This window comes from Marmota marmota, unplaced genomic scaffold (genome assembly GCF_001458135.2).
Source record: "Marmota marmota marmota unplaced genomic scaffold, marMar, whole genome shotgun sequence".
Classification (NCBI taxonomy): domain Eukaryota; kingdom Metazoa; phylum Chordata; class Mammalia; order Rodentia; family Sciuridae; genus Marmota; species Marmota marmota.
In genome coordinates, this window is record NW_026000137.1 from 2,483,011 (window position 1) to 2,505,987 (window position 22,977).

A 22,977-nucleotide genomic window follows, 5' to 3' on the forward strand; every position below is an offset into this window, starting at 1 on the left:
GGAGGGGGGATGGTAGAGGATAGGAAAGGTAGCAGAATACAACAGTTACTAATAGGGCATTATGTAAAAATGTGGATGTGTAACCGATGTGATTCTGCAATCTGTATTTGGGGTAAAATTGGGAGTTCATAACCAACTTGAATCTAATGTATGAAATATGATATGTCAAGAGCTTTATAATGTTTTTCAACAACCAATAAAAAAAAAATTAAAAAAAAAATTAGCTATGTAAGCTAATTCAAATCTCTACATAATAGACAGCTTGTCTTCTAACAGAAGTTTCTTTTCAAAAAGTAGTCATTCTTTATGGGAGCCCACTGTTCTCATCTTTTCTCAATACAAATGATCCTACTGAAGTTTTCTCCCTACAGTTCTATTAGTTTAGGAAGCACAAAACTTTCCTTATTAGAACATCTATCTAATGTCTACATATGTGAGCTCCCCAATATTTATTTCTCTAACATCTTCAATTTCACTGGATTTTTTTTTCAACATTTTTTTTTTCCACATGGACCTTTTTTATTTTCCTTTTTCATAGAACTCCTGAAAGGGAGGACCTTAAGATGTCATTAGTCCAGGGACATTCATTCTTTCTTTTGGCAGCAGGATTCCTTTTATATATAAAATCTTAATAAAGGTAGAGCCAAAAGTTGGATGGCCTGAAATTGTGCCTTCCTCTGAGGCTCCAGCATCACGGAGACACTGAGGAGAATCACAGGTCTCCTTTGAAAAAACTTGAGAGGTTCACACTTTTCTAATGAAACCCAGATGTGTTTTCTGTGTTGTCTCTCACATTTCTTTGGCAGAACACTCTTCTCTTTTCCTGGGCTTCAGCATTTACTGAACACATACAGCATGCCAGACACAGTATGGGCCTGGTGCAGACCATGCTGACAGAGGGGCTGTGGTTTTGTTCCTCCCCCACACTAGATGAACAGCCTCAAGTTGATGTATATCCTCCCTCAAGTGAGGGATTTTTTTTTTCTTCCTTATTATCATTCACTTCTTACTGTCACTCTTTCCTTGACCTGATTCACTGCACTGACACTCCTGGTCTGGCTCCCCAATCCTACTCTACTCCCACAACTTGTGAGTATCCCCTAAAGTTTAAGCCATGTTCCACTGCATTATCCAACCACCTTCTCATGATCCAAGAATGAGTGAAGTCTGAGATCATCTCTTTTATGAAAAGAGACATTCAGCAATTGTCTATTTTGATTTCCATTTTTCTCCTAATGCTGTTGTATATGACTTGTATACTGAACATCTTCTTTGGGATCACCTATAAAGACATGAAGGCCATTACCTTGAGTTCTCTTCCTCATCTACTTTCACTGGTTCTCCTTTTTAATGTGCCCATTATTTGAAATGACCTCATTAATCGCCTAGTTTCCCAAACTTGAAACTTTTAAGTTATCCTTGACTCCTTTCTTTCCTTACATTAACCAAAACATAAACGTTTGGGAACAACATTCTTTTGATCTGATTTTCTGGAAGCTTTTCAAATGCAGCTCAGTTAACCACAGTTTTAAGATGTGCTTTGTGCTACCACCTGTAGACAAAGTGATTGGCAAAGAATAGTTGTCTATTAACTTTGCTGAATAAATGAATATTTGAGTAAGTTCACTATAGCATTACTTAGCATAAAAATCCAAAGCAAATTATCTATTAATTGGAGAATATGTTAGCACATTTATAAAATATTATACTATCATTAAGATAATATTTCCAAGTACACACTAATTACTTAAAATTGCTCCCTACTTAAAACAAAGAGAAAGGGCTAGAGCCTTTCTTAAACTGTAGTACAGAGTTTAGCCTTAAACTATACTACAGAGCAATAGTAACAAAAACATCATGGTATTGGCACCAAAACAGACTGGTAGACCAATGGTACAGAATAGATGACACAGAGACTAACCCACAAAATTACAATTATCATCAGGATCCCTAGTACCACCTAGTACTGTCACCCCCTTTATTTTTGATTCTCTAGCATCAAGAAATAAAAATAAAATTAAATAATATAAAGTAAAGAGAAGATGAATACATAATCACAAATTTATTATGTACTCCACTGTGAAAAACTAGAAAAAGACAACATACAAAAATATTTAAACACTGGTTATCTCTGAGAGGTGATTTTTACTTATTCTCACACTATCTTTAATTTTTTAATTTACTTCTCTAAACGTAATATTCTGAAAACTTGAAGGCATTCCCTCTAAAAACTGGAACAAGACAGGGATGCCCTCTTTCATCATTTCTATTTAACATAGTTCTTGGCCAGAGCAATTAGACAAAAGAAATTAAAGGGATACACATAGGAGAAGAAGAACTCAAATTGGCACTACTTGCTGATGATATGAGTCTATACCTAGAGGACCCTAAAAGTTCCACCAGAAAACTTCTAGAACTAGTAAATGAACTCAGAAAAGTAGCAGGGTATAAAATCAGCATGCATAAATCCTCAGAAAGGGAAATGAGGAAAATTACCCCATTACAATAGCCTTAAAAAAATACTTGGGAATCAACTTAACGAAAGAGGTAAAAGATCTATATAATGAAAATTACAGAACCCTAAAGAAAAAATCAAAGAAGACCTTAGAAGAGAAAAAGATCTATCTTGCTCTTGGATAGGCAGAATTAATATTGTCAAAATGACCACACTACCAAAAGCACTATACAGATTTAATGTGATTCTGATCAAAATCCCAATGACATTCCTCATAGAAATAGAAAAAGCAGTCATGAAATTCATCTGGAAAAATAAGAGACCCAGAAAAGCTAAAGCAATCCTTATCAGGAAGAGTGAAGCAGGTGGCATCACTATACCGGACCTTAAACTATACTACAGAACAATAGTAACAAAAACATCATGGTATTGGCACCAAAACAGACTGGTAGACCAATGGTAAAGAATAGAGGACAGAGACCAACCCACAAAATTACAATTATCTTAAATTATACCAAGGTGCCAAAAACAGGCATTGGAGGAAAGACAGCCTCATCAACAAATGGTGCTTGGAAAACAGGAAATCCATATGCAACAAAATGAAATTAAATCTCTATCTCTCACCATGCACAAAATTCAACTCAAAATGGATCAAGGACTTAGGAATAAAACCAGAGACCCTGAGTCTAATAGAAGAAAAAGTAGGCCCTAATCTCTATCATGTGGGATAAGGTCCCAACCTTCTTAATAAGATTCCTGTGGCACAAGAATTAAAATCAAGAATCAATAAATGGGATGGACTCAAACTAAAAAGTTTCTTCTAAGCAAAAGAAACAATCTGTGAGGTGAATACAGAGCCTACATCTTGGGAGTAAATCTTTATCCCACATATCAGATAGAGCACTAATCTCTAGTGTATATTAAAAACTCAAAAAGCTACACACCAAAAAAACCAAATAACCCAATTAATAAATGGGCCGAGAACCTAAACAGACATTTCTCAGAAGAGGATATACAATCAATCAACAAATACATACTACAGTGATGCAGCCACATCAGTGTTTATAGCAGCATAATTTCATATATACATATTACTCAGCAATAAAGGAGAATAAAATCATGGCATTTGCAGGTAAACGGATAGAGTTAGAGAAAATAATGCTAAGTGAAGTTAGCCAATCCCCAAAAAACAAATGCCAAATGTTTTCTCTGATATAAGGAGGCCGATTCACAGTAGGTAGGGAGAGGGAGCACGGGAGGAATAGACGAACTCTAGAAAGGGCAGAGGGGTGGGAAGGCAGGGGAGGGAGAATGGGGTTATAAATGATGGTAGAATGTGATGGACATTATTATCTAAAGTACATGTATGAAGACACAAATTGGTGTGAATATACTTTGTATACAATCAGAGATATGAAAAACTGTGCTCTATATGTGTAATAAGAATTGTAATGCATTCCACTGTCATATATAAATAAGAAAAATTAATTTTAAAAAATGGACAGAATTGCCACTATCTGACTCCTACTGTAGGTACTTCTTGAGAATCAATTTATGAATAAAAAATGATAATTGATGGAAGATCAAAAAAAAAAAAGGCTCCTTTCTCACTTTATTATCAAATCTTCCAATCTTATACTTTCTTCAGTGCTTACCAAAAATTTTATAAGCAATTTCTTCTTTAAACTCTCACAAGCCTTAGACACAATCCTGTACTATCATGCATTTTTAGAATTTTGAAAGGTTAGAACTGCAAGACAATATTGAAATCATTTAGTTCAAATCTTCCCTTTGCAGAAATAGAAACTACCATTTTATTAGAAAAGGTGATTTGTTCAGAGTAACAAAGAACCTAGTATTAGAATCCAATATTTACCCCTATAATCAGTATTTTAAAACTAACATAAGACCCACTGTTATTACCTGGTCTTCATCTGCTCATCATTGCTTAGCAATTAATCATGACTTCATTGCTAAGGAATGCCTCGTTCCCCTGCCTTGACTGCCATGGTAATTTTTTCCATTATTGGCACTGTGGCATATAATTCCTTTACATACCATAGCCCCTAGTGCTGAAAAAAGAGTGCTGAAGTAGCACAGTAAACTGACCTAAAGCAAATCCAACAATTGTAGTAATGGTACAAATCTGTAATACTAATATTACACCCTAACAGTATGGCTGCTCCTGGATGATAGTAACCCCTGAAGGAGGCAATGACAGCTTCCACTTATGTTCTACAAGACTCCTCTAGCCTGCTATGAAACCTCAGGATCATGGTTCCAGTTCTAAGACCCTGGAAACAGACCCATACTAGGGAGCAAGGACAGAAACTGGGTCTGCAGAGAATTTCTCTCCAGTTAGTTCAGTGCAAAACACAGAGGCATAAGGAAGGATCAGACTCAAGAAGCCAGTAGTAGTGGCTTTCCAAGTCGCTAGTGATTCTTTTCACACACATACATATACACATGTGCAAACACACCCAGAATTGTGTGTATGTATATGTGTGTGTATACAAATATAGATAGATAAATAAATTATATACATATGTGTGTGTATATATATATATATATATATATATATATATATATATATATATATAAAATATCTATTTATCTATATTGATAAGAGGGATATTTTGACAAGTGTACCAATCAAATAATGCCAAAATAGGCTAAGAACTGGGAAATTCAATTTGATCCAGGAGACCTGGTCAGCAGGGAAAGGTGAGACTGTCAGGATTATCAACATTCAAAGAGGAAAAAAGAACAGTTCTGAAAAACAGAATTATGCCACCCCTCTGTCATGACTGCTATACTTTGGGCCATGAGCCACACAAGCCCAGAAGCAACTGCCAAAGTTTTGAGACAGCTGTGCAAGCACTCTCTGCCATTTGTTCAGCTGTTTTGAAGTGAGAGAGACACATACATATTCTCGTGGTTCCACCAAGTAGAACTTTTAATTTGGAACAATGTGATTAGAATACAAAGTCTTTTTATTAGGTGTGATTTTGTCACTCTGAATACATACTCACCTGAAGGAATGCATTTGCTGCTTATTTTTTGCAACTAATGGAGGTGCACACAATGCATCATGCCACATTTTAAAATGGGTTATGCTGAAGAAATGAAAATAAATCATTCTTTCCACCAAAAAGGAGAGTTGCTGCTTCGAGAAATAGGTGCCTATTCACTTGGCAACTCAAAATGTATTGAATGTAATTTGTCAAAATTCTATCACCTTCCTTCCTTTCTTGCAGTATGAGCATCACAATTTCAAAGAAAATAATTTAATGATGAAATCTCGAATTGTAGCAAAACCAACTCAATTTGTATATATGCACACAATTATTATGTTTGGAAAATGAATTCACTGGATTTGTTAAAAATGTGAAATGTTCCCTTCCTCCAAAGGAGGGAGAAAGAAGCACAAAGGCTTTTATTAACGGATCTTTGTTGCCTTCCACATTTTTTATAAAGACTCAGTGTGTGGGAGCTAATTACACTAGTTATGTTGGGTAATGAGCTATTAATTTTGTGCTTCAAACTTATTAACCACCTATCTATATTCAGTTCACAGGCATATGAATAAACTTAATCCCTGTATTAAAACACAAACAACCCAAATAATCCTACTTTTCAGAGTCAATTATCTCCTTGGCAATACTATACTAGAAGTCAGACATACCACTGCCACTTTAGAAGGGAGTCTCTGGCAGGTTATATCAGAAGCCTGTTAAAGCGAATATAATCTCTATAATGATTTAATAGTCATCCCTCTTCAGACCAGGTATAAAAGGTCACTGAGGAAAGGCATTTTTTCCCAGTGATTCAACCTGATTAAGTTTGTAAAAATTTCCTCTTCCAATGATCATTCAAGTCTTGAGAAACTTTACTTGTGTAATATACAGCTAACATTTGTAAATGTAAACAAATCCACAGAGAAAATAAAATACTTAAGATGATTACAATTAGTGCCAAGAGAAGTTTTTAAGATTTCTCTTATTTTGATTGTTTTGTCTAATTCTTCGGGGTGAAATGTAACATCATTTAGTTCTAAAGCAGCAATTTTATATAACTGATCTAGTTTCCAATTATCAAAGGGCATTTTATTTTAAAAAGCATTTCACATGTTAAATAGCTACAGTAAATGAAAGCAGTATTGTCATCAATCATGATTCTTGTGTGCATTTAAGGTCTCTATGATAAGAGGAAACAGTAGTTTAGTGTATCAATAATCCCAAGGGAAGTTCATAATAATTTATTTCTATGGCTTATTAAAAGCATAGTCATAGCCCAAAGGTCTCTGAATACCCATAAAATTAGAAAACTATTGCCATAAAATTAAGAAATAATAGCGAAATCTCCATAGAAAAAGCAATTCAACAAGGTACAACCCTTTGGAAATCACTTAGATTATAGAAGTATTTCAAATCAAAACTTTGACAAAGTAAACTATGTCAACTATATGATTCCTTTCGAAGTTTTCTGATTTTGAATATGGGAAAATTAATTATTTTAGCATAAAACAAATCACCAACAATTTGATAGTTTGATAGCCACAAGGGAGTAAAATAGCTAAGTGAAATGTAAGATAAGAAAATTATTCTCAGAATATAATTCAGTGGAATTGTTATTATTATACTTAAACTTTAAATAAATTTAAAAACTAAACATTTGAAGATAGGTTGTAGCATAAAATCTGGATGCTTCAAGATATATCTTATTAAAATTCCCTCTCTACTGATTTTTTAAAATAACAAAATATAAGGAAAAGTTTATTATATTTTCAAGAAAATACCGGTAAAAATTTTATTTAAAATAAGTGAATGAAAATTAAAAGCATGAAAGGAAAAAAGAAAATATGCTCAAAAAAACTGTACATTTGTACTATGGAAAATAAAATATTAATGATTTTTTCCTAGTAGGGAAAGCTCAATTTGCTTAGGAGCAAATTGACAGTCTCAATACAATCTGACAAAGAAAACAAGAGATGTTCTTGGGAAAATGATTTTTACATGTTTAGATAAAGAGGTAGGTATATAAGAGCAGTCAATAAATTTATGAAAATTAAATTTTATTGAATTAGAAACCTTAGATTCTAATCATTATTCTTAGTAGGATAGGTATGCAAAGTTTATTTCTGGCAGCACTTTGTTAGAGTAACAAGTTACTGATATTAGGCTGCTCTTGTTCATACACTGTCTCCTCCATACAATGAAAAACACTCCTCTGTCATCAGAAATGATGATCGGTTTCAAAATTTATTTTTAATTAAAAGTGTTCATTATATAGTATTAGATGAAAATAGCAAGTTATAAAGTGGTATACAAGATACAATTTTTTAATGTATGGAAACAATATATCAAAATACTAAATGTGGTTTTCTCTGAGTAGTAGGACAAAGGACAATTTTTCAGCTTTTATACTTTTTAATATTATGGGAATTTTTCATTATAAAAACACATTTCTTCTAGTCATAAGAAATCTTTTCAATATTTGTGGGTGGGTACTCATAAATATCAGATACAATAAAATTAAAGGAAGTGGATGAAGACAGCTTCTGGGAGAAGAAAAATCAATAGCTACACTTTGATGAGGGCTTCTGTGTTAGGGACTCTCCCACTGGCCACCTGCTGTTAGTGTGCAGGGACTTGCTGGGATACAGGATACTGCAGGAAGAAATCATGTGCTTTAATTTCCTAGTTTGTAGTCTCCTTTTCTTATCATTTTACTGTTGGCATCAAGGTGAACACATTAGTGATAAAGTCTCAATTCATAGCATTACTATCACTATGCCCTACCGTGGTTCTTACACATGATATGAAAACTACACTTTGATATAGTACTTGAATAACTTAAATAAAAGATAATCCAATAAGTCTCTTCACATAGGCCATACTAAAATCTGCCTCAGTGATTTCATAGGGGGGTTTTACCAAAGAAGTGAAAAGTATGGTAATGTTGGCTATTATAATGTATTTAGTTTAAATCCTTTCAACAAAAACCTAATTTGTCTAGTTCTGATTTCATACTTAAATATTAGGTTTATAGGACAATTTGCTAACATAAAAGCCTACTGAATAAAATTACCTGGCATAAAAACGATGTACCAAAAATAGTAACGTATACTTATGGTGTATTTACTATGCCAGGCATTGTTCTAAAAACACGCTATAGCAAGTCAATGATTCCTTAAAGCAACCTTTGAGGTAATTTACCCCTCAATTCACCCATGAGCAAACTAAGGCTCAGAGAGCCAAGTAAGTCCCTTGTCCAAGGTCACATACCTACATACCTAAAAAGTGAAAGACAGAAGGTGGTGCTAAATCCAGATAATATGGCTACAGAACACTTATTTTTTTGCAGACTTTTAAAAACCTGAATATGCTTTTAATTTTAGAATAGTGGGCCTGGCAGATCACAGTAATCTTTACAACAAATGTATAAAAAATTGAAAAAGACAGTACAGAGAGTTCATGTGGGCTCCGCAATCAGTTTCCCTCCTTGTTAAAGTCTAATCTTATATTGTACTTTTGTCACAACTAAGGAACCACATGCATATATTGACATTCATTAAAAACCATACTTTATTCAGATTTCATTATTTTTTTTCCCTAATGTTCTTTTTTTGGTTCAGGATTCTGCCCAGGGGACCATATTACATAGAGTTGTAAAGTGTCCTTAGCCTCCTCTTGGTGGTGCAGTTTCTTAGACCTTCCTCGATTTTCATGACATTTGACAGCGTTGAGGAGTACTGGTTAGGTATCTTGTAGAATGTTCCATAATTTGGTTTCATGTGATGTGTTTTTCATAAATTGACTGGGGATATAGTTTTAGAGAGGAAGACCAAGAAGTAAAGCACCAATCTCAACACATCATCTCAAGGCTACATGCTACCATGACTTATCACTGGTGATGCCAGTCCCAAGGACCTGGCCAAGGTACTGTATGCTTGGAGTCTCCATGGTTCCTACCCTCCCTACATCCACCATTTTCCATGTTCTGTGTTATAAAAGACAGTTACCAAAGTCATACAGTCAAGAGCTGGAGGGTGGCAGGTGTTAAGCTGGGCTTCTATATAAATCACTTGAAATTTTTCCGAGTGCCCATTTTTAACCCGTTACTCTGTATTGCCTCTTATATCTTACTTTCTATATTTGCAAATTATTAATTTACAATAGCTATAAAACACAATTTAACTAATTTCCTGCTTTTTCAAAGATCCAAACATATGTTAGAACTAAATGTGAAAACAGATTAATTTGTTAAAAAATATTTTCCATGGATCACTCTAGAATCTGTCACTAAGTGACTAATTAGAAACTAGTTTTTTCTCAGAAGCATTCTGTAAAGAATTTACCAGAAATATACGTTCAAGTTGATCCTGAATGTCTTTCATTCCTGGAAAAGCAGCAACTCCTTGGATCATCTCAACAAAGATGCAGCCGACTCCCCTGAAGAAAGAATAAAGAATAAAGAATTGTTATATAAAAGCTTCAACACATTCTGCTTAGAAAACTAAATCTGAGTTTAGAGTATCTACTCCCCACAGGGGAAGCAATGAGTAAATAATACTGTGAAAAGGCATTAAGAGCTGTGCAGGTACCCAGACCAGGACTCTCCTTCTCCATCTCTGTCTAAAGCCCCAAAAGGATTCTAAGCAGATACAACTACACTGGCACCAAAAACAGTAGAAACCCATAACATAGCAGCCTCCGTGGCTTCTTCTCATTTAGAGGATTCAGTTGAGAAAGTCCTGGGCTGACATACATAAGTTTGCACAGTCTTGTTCTAATATCCTTTCCCAGCAGTAGTTCATAAACCCCTAATGTCCTGCAGGCTATGGCTGTCCAGTGGTTCTGAGTCCTTTTCATCTCAGCATCACCTGGGGAACTTTTGAAAAACACAAATGCTCTGACCACAAACCTGAGAGATTCCTCCCAGGTACTGAAATGAGCTGCTTGGATGGTTTAGGGCAACTCACTGAAGATTGCTGAGCCAGACTGACCTAGTGCCAAGCATAAACCGAAAGGACTTAGCTCAATTTGCTACACTACCTGGAACACCCTCCTTCTTCATCTATTTAATCTTGACATCTAAATCAGACTCAGCTTTGCCATCTCCTCCACGAAGTCTTCCATGAACCTTCCAGTAGACAAAATGGCCCTCCTTGTGAGCGTATTGGATAAGCCCTTACTCAATATATTAGCCATCAACCACACTCAGCCTTCTCTCCTTCCTTGACCTGCCATGCTCACAGTTCCTCTCTAGCAAGGCAGTCCAGCATATGAGAGGAACCAGCCTCCCAGGCCACAGCAGCCTGCACTTAAGCCAAAAGGAATAAACAATTTTAGGTTGGGCAGATAGCCAGTTTTGCTGGAATTTTGGAGAACAAGTCATTTGTAGCGGGATGGCAAGAAACTAGCATATGTTGATGGGATAATCACATTAATGTCAGAGAACTAACACAAATACTCATACATTCCTGCATGCGAAGTCCACTAAACTGATCTGGATTCTGCCTTCTGGAGGACTAGATGTTCAGATAACCCAATGTTTTTTCTACATCTCTCTGCATCGTTGCAGTTCTCCATATTTTTTAAAGGCTTTATCTTAAATGGGTTTATGTTTCCTGCAACTACTCCTAAAAAAGTCATGAATTTTTTTATTAATTGCTGCACTCATATTCAACCTAGGGCAAGCCAACCCTTGCATCATTAACTTACTTCAGAATCCCATGGAGTAAAGGACCAATGATCTACTTCTCTACAGCTTCTCCAGTTGTTATCACAGTTGTATATAAACTGTATACAAGCTGTATATAAAATGTTTTGAATTGAAGTAATACTTTTACAGAAATGCCTTTCCTATTATACACCTAATTTTTATTTAAATATACATAGTGCCAAAATGACTAAAATTAAACAAGTCCAACTTCATGTCATAAAAATTATTTAAGTAATAGAGTATTAATTTCAAACCATTGTTCTGAAGAGATGGTTTTAATACAATTTGTTTTCATTTTAGATTTGAGAGATAGCACAGGTATAGAGAGAATTATTTTATTAGCATAATAAAATACAATGACATATCTATAAATATTACAGTTGCAGATGTCTAATGAAGTCTATTTAAAATTCCAGCATGGTGGTTTTCCAAAGTTTTTTTTTTTTAAACCAAGAATTCTTTTCTAATAGTGCCCTACATTTTTATTGCCTTCTTATTTACATTTACATAAAACTGCACTACCTTTATGTTCACAGTATGCTTTCTGTTGTCCTCCTTTTGGCCCTTATCTTTCCTACCACAAGTTGCAACTCTGAGTGTAAAGACCCCTCAGCAGATGCCACAGCCACCCCACGGTGGGCACAGGCACCCTCTCATGGTAACTACCACACTGTTAGACTGCCATCAGAACTCCTTTTACCACTACTTATTATTAGTTTATATCCTCTCCAAAGCAGGATACTTGGAATGATTGGAAAATCAATTATGATGCAATCCTATTTAGCAGAAATGGAATGATAACTGTTTCTCTATGGGTACCTATCTGCTTGGCTAGCTAATGGACCTGGACGTCCATTTCTAATGGATTCTTCCTATGATATCATTTTCAAAGATGTGTGTTAGTATATTTAAAAAGCTGAAAGAATTACACCTAATGGTGTGTGTGTGTGTGTGTGTGTGGGGGGGGTGCACACTTGTAATCCCTGCTGCTTAGGAGACTGAGGCAGGAGGATCATGAGTTCAAAACTAGCCTCAGCAACTAAGCACCTTTGGGAGACCCTGTCTCCAAAAAAAAAAAAAAAAAAAAAAAAAAAAACCATAAAAAGGGCTGGGGATGTGGCTCAGTGGTTAAGCATCCCTGGGTTCTATTCCCAGTCCCCAAAAGCAAAAACAACAACAAAAATGAATTTTACATAACATACAAAAAATTATACAAACAAAATAAAAGTGAATTTTAAAAGCATATTAGCCTACTAATAGGGCAGAATCTTTATTACTGAAAATGCCTAATTACCAAATGGCAATAAAAGTCTTTCAATTTAATATGATGGGACCACTGCCTGCTTTCCTTCTCCTCCCTTTACTACCATCCATTAGCCCTGTGCTTCCTTTCTGACTTCACTGAGTGGCTTACTGGGAATAAATTCATCCACTTAAGTACAATACTTATGATAAATAATCTTGTATTAGGAAATGTCTAATTTGTGACTTCTTTTTGGAAATTTGAATATCTATGTAATTATCATTCACTAGTCAAATTTTTTCAAGAATAAGAACTAATAACAAAATCTTATAGTTAAAATATCATAGATTTCAGTATATTCAAACTCCTTTTTTAGGATTAGTTAACAGTAACAAATAAAATCCCCATACATGCAACATCTTTCAATTCTTTTGAACTCAAAATTTTCAAATTTAACATATATCATAAGTATATGAATGATTTTTTTCATTGCAATTCAAAATGAGATTCTAAGAAAAACTGCTTATTCAGTTATCAGTTATAACTGAATAAGCAGTTAAAAGACAGACACCAGATAACTGAATAAGCAGTTAAAAACTGATAATTCTTTGTGAGTACAGGCAGAAACAGATACTCTTTGGGGCCTGAATGTCATATAATTTGGGAATTTTTGTAATGAAAAACAAAGCAAAATTACGAATAAAAATTGGATGTCAAAGCAAATTTAGAATGAGAAAATCAATCAAAGGAAATCACAATTTTTAAAAAACTAAAATATATGACAATTTAAAATTTGGAAAAAAATAATTTTTATTATTAACTGAGAAACCATTCTGATATTTTTTGTTTTAAAATTTTAGTTGAATAGCCTTCAATGAATTCACAACAATCTTGTAATATATCTGGGGCAGGCTAACTTCATAAAGGAAAGAGGATAAGTTAGCTCACAGGTTGGGAAGTGGAAACTCCAAACAGGGAGGGACAGGTTCTGGTGAGGGCCCCCACCATAACTATATCACCTCAAGGTAGTTGTAAATGGTGGAAGTATGTGGGAGCAAGAAATCACATCTCAAATCAGGAAGCCACAGAGGATGGGTCAGGCCAGATCTTTATAACAATATCCTTGCAACAATTAAACAGGGTCCACAAGAAAGAACTCAATCCCTTCCAAGGGTATACATTCACTGACCCAAGGACCTCCCAAGGAGCCCAGCCTCTTCAAGTTCCCACCACCTCTCAATGTCACCACTCTGAGGACCAAGCTTCTAACATATTAACCTTTGGGGAAACATATGCAAACCATAGCAGGGTCAGTGAAGGCCCCACGTGCTGTGTTGCTGGCCTTGCTTTGCAAATCTCTATTTATGAGATTTCCTTTGCTCCGGCCACATTGTTCCTGTCTGTTCCTTAAACATGCTACACTCTTTCCCCCTTCGGGGTCTCTGCACAGTTGTTGTTCCCTCTGCCTACTCTGTGCATGGATAATTGCTTTTGTTATTCAAGGGCAGCTCAAATTAAAAATGTCTTTACTAGCCACCATATATGTAAGGTTGGTTCTACCTTGTTGCCCAGCCCTTACATCTCACCTACCTCGTCCTAGTTTGTTCTCTCTATAACAATTAAGAAATGTTAAATTGTCTTTGTTTATTTTAGGGGGTATTTCTTCTAAAAGGAAGATTCATAAACTCAGGGACAAGGATGAGAACATTATCTTGTCTCCAGGACACAGCTCAGTGTTAGGCACATAGTAAGGGCTCAAAAGTGTTTGTAAAATGCATGAATAAAAAGCAATGCCATTATCCCTCCTACCTGACTACTCGGTGTTAGCTGAGCATAGTGAATCATTTGCAAAGAGTACAGTATGGAGATGGGGACTAGGAGGTGGGCGGCAACTTTACAATGGAGAAAACTGTCTGACATTACCTGAACCATGTGAAGAAAGTTAACATTATCAGTGCTAAGTCATGTTGGTATGATGTGATGAGTGTCACTTCATCTCTTCCATCTTCTCCCTCTACACATTAGACAAATTCAAACTGGCCAGTACTCCATAAAATGTCAACATCATAAAAAATAAGGAAAGTCTGAGAAACTATCACCACACAGAGGAGGCTAAGGACCCATGACAACTAAATGTACAGTGGTATCCTGGATGGGACCCTAAAGCAGAAAAATAAGCCAAATCAAAACTAATTTATCCAGAAGCTGGGTGTGGTGGCACATATCTGTAATCCTAGTCACTCCAAGGCTGAGGCAAAATATAAAAAAGTAAGGCCAGGTATGGTGGCTCACACCTGTAATCCAGGATTTGGGAGGCAGGCAAGTTCAAGGACAGCCTAGGCAACTTGGCAAGACTCTGTCTCAAAATAAAGTAAAAAGGGTTAGAGATGTAGCACAGTGGTAGAGAGCCCCTGGGTTCAATCCCCAGAACTGAAAACAAGGTAAAAAGTAAAAAATTTAAAAGCCAGTTATCAGTAATGTATCCTTGTTATGACAAATGTACTATAGCTATGTAAAATGCTAAACATAGTGTAATATGATTAGTTTTATTTCTAATATCTTTGTGACATTTCTATAAATCTAACACTATTCTAAAATTGAAAGTTTATTTTAAACAGGAAGGAAAAATGAAGGACAGCATTTTCTGGACAGGGACTATATAAAGAATTTGTCACTGTAAATAGAAAAGCTACAGTATTTCTATTTTCCCCTATATGTGTAGAAAACAAACAAACAACAACAAAACAGTGTGTATTTTTTAAAACATATTTTCTAGTTGTTGATGGACCTTTATTTTCTTTCTTTATATGTGATGGTGACACTCGAACTCAGTACCTCACACATGCTAGGCAAGCGCTCTACCACTGAGCCACAACCCCAGCCCTAGTGTATATTTTGATGATCTTTTTCTTGTAAGTAACATGAGCAATCTAAAACTGCCAGCTCAGAACACAAAATGTGAGTTGAGGTTCAACCGTAAAGAACTGTGCAGTGAATTTAAAAGATTTAATATGAAGGTATTTGAAAATTGATATACACACTCTGTGTATATTCAAGATGAAAAAAATTATCAATTATTATATCTGAGGCAAAGGAGAGGTTATTTTTGTATGGAATGGAGAGAGAGAGGTGGGGGGGGGGGCAATTCACAGGGAAGAAATAAGAACTTTTCTCCATCAGAGTTAGGAACAGGTAAGTTCAAAGTTGCATCTCTGGAAGTCTTCTTGATCTCTCAGAGTGGATTAGCTTCCCTGACTCCACTTTCCCCATTATAGTTTCCACAACTGTAGTTTATTTACTGACTTGTAAATAGATTAGCCACCATCATCTTCGAATGAGGAGTTGGTCTTTTACTTTTAAAGATGTGGTCTAAATGAGTGAAAGGGATTATGGTAATATGGCAACAATAACAGGCTCAGGTCACTAAAGTCACCAGTCTGGAATATCTGTTTATTAAGGATCTGTTGAGATTTTATGATGCAGAATTACTTTATGTCTTTCGAATAAAATAGGGATTAATGAAATTCATACTCAGAATATCTGCCTTTAGTACATAATATTTTAAGTGTAATGTACTAGTCAATTTTTCATAAAGATGGTATTGTTATAAACAAGACAGTAAATAACCCAATAAATGATTATCCCACATAAAGATGTGTAAAATAGGGCCTAGATATTATTTCTCTAATTAATGTAAATCTAATCTTGGTCTTAGCCAAAAAATAAAAGTGCTCTTCATTAATTCTCAGATGAAATGTTTGGTTCAATCTCAGTAAACATTATAGAAAGACTTTAATATTTTAAAATATGGTACAATTAAAATCACAAACCCTACATAGATTTTTATTTTTAATTTCACCTATTTTTTAGCAAATGTTTAATATTCCTTAGGACAAAGGGCTCTGAGCAAACAGTGTTTCATTCCTAAGAGGCAGTATCTACCTATGAAGCCCAGGAGGGAAGCACACAGCATAGCCTGAGTATTCCCTATGTACAGAGGGGATAGCAACTCACCCACCCTCTGCTCTCACAGCAGGGGATGCCTGCCCCTTCTAGTACAGACCTCCTAACTGTAAGCTGTGGGAGGCCTCCGCTCAAGTTCAGAGAATTACTTAGAGCCATTAAGAAGCATCTGCCTTGTCAAAACATTTGGAGAGAGGGCTGTAGATAAAGACATTGTCAAGCTGCTTCAGACAGGAGGCAAGCAGATGAACAGAACCATAACTCAGCATAAGTGATTCTTTCGCCATTCTCCCTTTCAACATAAGGGCAGCACAAGAAATTTCCTCAAAGCCTACGAGTCCATCCAAAGAAAGCCCTTGAAGCAGTGCTTCTCCCTGCTTATTGTGCATGCTAGTCACGTGGGGATCCTGCTGGAATCTGGATTCTGATTTACTAGATATGGATTGAAGCCTGAGATTCCGCATTTCCAATAAGCTTCCAAGTGATGTTAGTGCTGCTTTCTCAAAATCAGACATTGATGAGCAGGAATCTAATGGGATCTGGGTAATTTTGTTTTGAAAGGAATTTGATAACTCAGATTAATTCTCTGAACATGTATTCAGGCTCTAACCAAAGGAACAACAAAGAAATAGCAGATCAGTAAAATAAATTAGACTGAGAATCTGCATTTAGAGCAAAGGAATGCAATAACAACTTAGAAAGCCTAGTAGATAATTTTATTTAGCCATGGTTCATTGCAATATACCATTAAGCAATGAAAACTATCTAGATAGTCACATATTTATCTCACTTTTCTCTCAAAGAAGGTATATATTTGTAAAACTGACCAAAGAGTTTTGTTCCCTAGGAAATCAACTTCTAAAAGAACAAAAATTTAAAAAAAAACTATTTTTTTTGCTATAATCTATATCAAAGTTTATTATATATAACAGATGAGATCTTTTCATTCTGGCTTTCACAGTATTTGAAAAGTAGAAGATTAAAAATTGCATTGCACCATGCCCTTGGTGACTATTGAAGGAACTGAATTGATTAAACTGTCACTCATCATTTACTGTGGTTAGTGCTTCATTAGGCACCGATAGGCACAATATATCTTAGTCAAATACTTCTGTGGAGTACTTAGTTCTCAAAGCATGAAAACAAAACCCTAGGTTGTGAGTAAAAACCCCTCTTTAGAAGACATTTGCTGTAAAACATTGTACTTTTTACCTAAGGGGAAACTGAGAATTATTTTTCAAAGTATTAAACAAAATTATTTGTCTAAGAAGGTATATTTACAAATTAGCATATCAGCATAAAAATTAAAAGTAAAGTAGAAAGTAGAGCAGGCTAAGGTAGTTCAGAAAAGGTGAGTCCCAGGGGATCCTGCTGCTGACTTGGCCCCAGGCAGGTGACTGGAGTCCCTTCACCAGAGTCTACAACTGCAGTGAGACTAACAAGGAAGACCAAGAGGCCCAATTTTTGCACATACATTTTAAGTATTGTGGATGTGTATTTTATTAGTTGTCTGTTTTAATCAAATGGCAAAGCTGTATTTTGCTTTCTGGTCCTATTATCTAAGCCAGAAACCCAGGAACCATCTGAAATCCTGCCTTTCCTTTACTATACATATTCAGTCAAGTTGTCACATCCTTCTGAAATATTCCTCCATTTTGATCTCCAACTACTTTCCCCTCTTTTCCTTCTTTTTATTCCCCCTCTAGTTGCTTTCCATACCTTATATCTCTATCCAAAAACATCACCTCTTTTCCCTTTTAGTGATACCCTCATCCATGGTAAGAACCACATGCTCCTTCAACTCTAGCACTATCTTTCTCAAGTCAGGCTGGGTAACCCACTGGTGGAGCCTCCTTTGGCACCCCTTTTCTCTTTAACCATCTCCAAGGAGAAGTATCCTTACCTTCACCCAGAGCCACCACCATACCCTCTGCATACTTGTGTCATCACTCACCACCCTGTGTCTCCCTCTGACCTTGATGTTCTCATCTTTGTAGCCATAGGACCTGACAGTGCCTGGTACAAAATGTTCAATGAATACCTTTAAAATGAATGAATGAATGAATGAATGAATGAATGAACTAGCGTGGGGAGTGGGGAGTACATGCACGAGACAACAGTAGAGAAAGCTAATTGATTGAGACCTGATATTATCACATGAAATTAAACACTAAAAAGCCAAGTCATTAATTTTACCGTATCTCAATTCTAATTCCATATATAAGACACTCCCTGAGGACCCAGTCGTCTCCATGGAGACCTCTGGTTCAGCGGTATGATTTACTTTAATGCCAAACTATAGAGACACAGGGCCTTAGAGAATGACTCAAACAGTGCTTTGGTTTTTACATGTTAGGAAGTGGTGCCACGTGCTTACATGTCTTCACTTCTGTCCTAGAACCAGAAACTGTACGTCCTTGACTCCTAGGCCAGTGATCCCTTCCTTATGCTCTGCTGCCACCTCAATTAGAACAATTTGTCTTTCTTAGGTCAGCCAGGTCAGAATAAAGAAAAGAGGATATTAAGATGACAACTTTGTTTTCTCTCCAGGCATAGAAATGCTAGCAAGGACAAAGAGAGAATGAAATCAGAATTCAAAATTAAAGGTTTGAGTAAAGAACACAATAAAATCATGCTAGAAAATTGAAGTTTACCACTATTGTAAGCGTCCTGAAAATAAGATAGATGTTGATATTTAAAAATGTTGAAAAATTTCAAACAGATAATTATGGATAATGAAAGTTCTATAGATAGATTCTTAACATAATAACCCCAGGTTATATAAATAGCTGGGAATACTCATACTGGTAATGCCCAGATACTACTCATAATTAATTAAAAAATGAAAAGATGCCCTCACTGAGGACTACCATAAGGAAAAAAAATGGAAAATGCAAATACTGCTTTTAAGAGCAAAGGAATACTATTTTTTTTTGTCTTGCAGGACAATGAAAGAAGAGAAGTTATGATAAAGTCACTTAAAACACTTCTGATGATGGCACATCTCTAAGGAATGAACATAAATCAGACAGAACAAGAAGAAACAAATTATTAAGCCTTGCACATCTTTAATTTCTGTTTATATGACAGCTGTTGCAGAATAAGGAGGTTGTATTTTAAGTCTTCTCTTAGAAAATGTATTAGTCCTTGTATAACTGTATAGGGAATTAGGAAGAAAACTGTTCACGGGTAATTATCTTAAAGATCAAAGCAAATGACAAGTTCCAGCAATCTTTCCTGAGAAACTGTATCTGGCATATCATGAAGAGAAATCACTGCTAAAATCTTCATGTAAGTCATACTTCTACAAAGAGAACTCTGAACTTCAAGTATGTTAAATTCATCAGTTTAGTTCCAGTCATCAGATGGCATAGATGAACCCTGATGGGCTATGGAAAACAGTGTTGAAATGAGTGCTACTAAGACAGATGACAGATTGGCTTATACTCTATAGTAAAATATTGGACAATCAATCTTAGCATATTGGAGATCTGAAGGCAAAAATCTTTCCATTGTGAATCCTCATGGTCCATTTTTTGGTAAAAGCTGTGAACTTCATAGAATAATGTCATAGACTTGCTCTGGATTGTGTCTGTGCACACTGATGCTGAACATAGACTGTAATGAAAGGCACCCCCTGGAGTTGTGCAATGGATTAGTGTTAGGGGTTACTGCTTGAGAGCAGGGACTTAGTGCTTTTCACTCTTGACATTCTATAAAGATTTGTTGAATGAATGAATGAATGGAGAGACTCATATTGTATATATGAGATCTTTGTGGGAAGGGAGCTGCCCTGGGATTCTAGAGGTGTTTTTATTTTACTTTATTGTATTTTATTTTGCTCCTGTGCCACCACCAACCAGCCAGTGTTGGAAACATAACCTAGCACCTTCACACTTGGAGGGTGTAAAATGGCCATAAAACAACAGTAAAAGAAATTATAAGTTGTTTTCACAGAGTTCCAAAACAGTTTCTAAGTTAAACAAGCTAGGATTAAACATGACAAACAGATTGAAGTTTACATAGTAGCTATAATAAAGTTTTTTAATCTGTTGAGTTTCCATTACACTATGAACACATTAAATTTTAAAAAGCAAATATGGTAAAAACTAGCAATAAAAGAGGAAACATTTGAATCATCCAACAGAATGAATGATAAAAGCCTTCCTAAGCTCGACAGAAAATGCAATTAGATAAACATCTCACTCATGGCATCTATTGTCTCACAAGAAATACAGAGAAACGTGAAATGCCAGAGAAAAGGATGAACTCCTTGCATGTGTACAGGAAAACATAAACCTCCTCAGATTCAGTCACTAATAATTAATCGGTGCCTGACACATTCCGTGAGTATGTTTTGTGCATTTTTTTTAATGAAATTAGGAAGCTGATTTGGGGCCACCGATGGGTTCTTTTCCTTTTGTTTAATGGTGTCTTTACCAATAGGGGTTTGAGGATACTACATTTAAAGAGCAAATTGAAAAAAACAAAAAACACAATTACCCCTGCAATTACATAATATAGCATCTAAAATCAAGATAGCACTTAGTACCTCTAAGGTATATTTATTCTTTCAGCATAATACCTATAAATAAAAATTATTCTTACCTAAATTATGCTCCAGACAATTCAGTGTCCTCAGCAATTAATTCACAAATGTCACACAGAAGCTCCACTTTCATCCTTCAATGAGCAGCATGAAGTGGTCTATCTAGTTTCTTTACTCCCTTATTGTCCTGTGATGTTTACAGAGGCTCCTACTTTCTACTTTCTGTCCAATTCCATTTCCATTCAACCATGTCGTTCCTGTACATATAAGCAGTCTATCTCTTCACCTGGACTGGATTAGAAATTCCCAATTGGCTGAAACACTTATTGAAATAGTTTCAAATTATTTTTCCTTGTTTGAATAGCAAGCATATATTGGGTTTATATATTATACACTATGAATCCAAAGGACTGCTTTCCACAACCCATTTTTTAAATCCATGGAAAATTTTTTTTTATCATTTTAAGAACTATGGCTTCATATTTTATTCCCTTTCATCACTAGCTCATCAGTTAGCACATGACCTTCTTTTCAACTTTGCTTTCTATTAAAGTTCTGATTTCACTAACAGTTATATGATAAGGATAATAAACTTTTTATTTTAATATTTTTGGCTATAAATGGACACAATAGCTTTATTCTTATTATTTATTTTTATGTAATGGTGCTGGATTGAACCCATTACAGTGCCTCATACATGCTAGGAGAGCACTCTACCACTGAGCCATAACCCCAGCCCAGGATTATAAACTTCTATCACCACACTACTAACAAGCTGCCAGCCATAAGGTTTCCATCAATACTATGCTGTTTGATTGGCACCAACCCATTGTAACCAGGAATTCAAATCCACAGGGCAAGGACCCTCATAGCCAACTGTTAATATCTGAAGCCATGAACATTAAATTGACAACAGAGCAGGACATACAGTAAAATATTCATATACTCCTCTTTTTTCCTCCAAAGACACTGAAGTGTCAGTTAAGGAACAAAATTTTAAACAAGGGTAAAAGAAATATGTGAGGAGGCACAAGTGTATGAGAGAGAACCTGTTTTCAGAAGATGCAGATGAATCCCCACATATAGCTGCAACTTTCAGGGGTAGTCAGTATTTACCAAAGCAACTCAGAAAGGCTAAGCACACAGACTGTAAAAACTGTGAAGATGAGTCTAAGCTGGAAACAGGTAGAGAACCGAATGTTTATACAAACAGCAATCGACCAATAGATCCCCTCTAACCATATCCCACCTTACTCCCTATGCACACTAGCAGGACATATGAAACTAAACCTGTAAGGCCTTAAACTGAAGATAAAAATTGCAGCAGAGAAAAGGCTTATGGACTGAGGTGAAAAGAGGGCACCAAGTGAAAAATACGTTAAGTGGTGTGTGTGACCATCAACCTCCCTCTTTCACCATCATTTGAGGTTGTCAGCTGCCAGGAATCAGCACCTCAGGAAGAACAATGAGCAGGCCTTCAACACTGTCATCTGAAGACCTCCCACTGAGAAGTCCAGATCTTTCCATGAAGAGTATACAATGAACTGACCAGTGAACTGGCTTAGAGACTTGGAACGCATCATTTAAAAACATAAATGGACACCCAAGCACCTCACCCATTGCTATATTTGAAGAAAGCTATCAATCTAAATCAGAGAAAAAGGAAAGGAAACAGGCTCAATTCTGTGCACATGTGTACACACACACACACACACACACACACACTTTTTTGAGGTGCAAGGTTGGGAAGATAAGTTATAAAATAAGAGATAAAATAGTTTTAAAAAGAAAACCCCAGAGAAGTAAGATAGGAACTTCTGGAAAGTATAAAATTTTCTACATACTGAAACACCTAAGTCTTCATATTGAAAGGAAAATACCCAGCACCAACACAAAAACACACTACCTACCAAGGCACAGCATCATGAAGTCTCAGAACACTGAGGACAGAGAAGAACACAACACTCACCAGGGGGAAAGTATGAGGGGGGCCACAAGCGGGTGAGACTCAGAATAGAATCAGACTTCCCCACAGCAATA

The 22,977-nt window shown here is 35.8% G+C and overlaps 1 protein-coding gene across 7 annotated transcripts in view; it reads right to left on the minus strand.

Moving 5' to 3' along the window:
- Positions 1–22,977, minus strand: part of Cdk14 (cyclin dependent kinase 14) — a 614,076-nt gene that overhangs the window by 218,405 nt on the left and 372,694 nt on the right. For all 7 annotated transcript variants that reach the window (XM_048785430.1, XM_048785432.1, XM_048785433.1 and 4 more), the window contains one exon: positions 9,816–9,909. In XM_048785430.1, the coding sequence (XP_048641387.1) occupies positions 9,816–9,909 (94 nt within the window). The remainder of the gene's footprint in view (positions 1–9,815; positions 9,910–22,977) is intronic.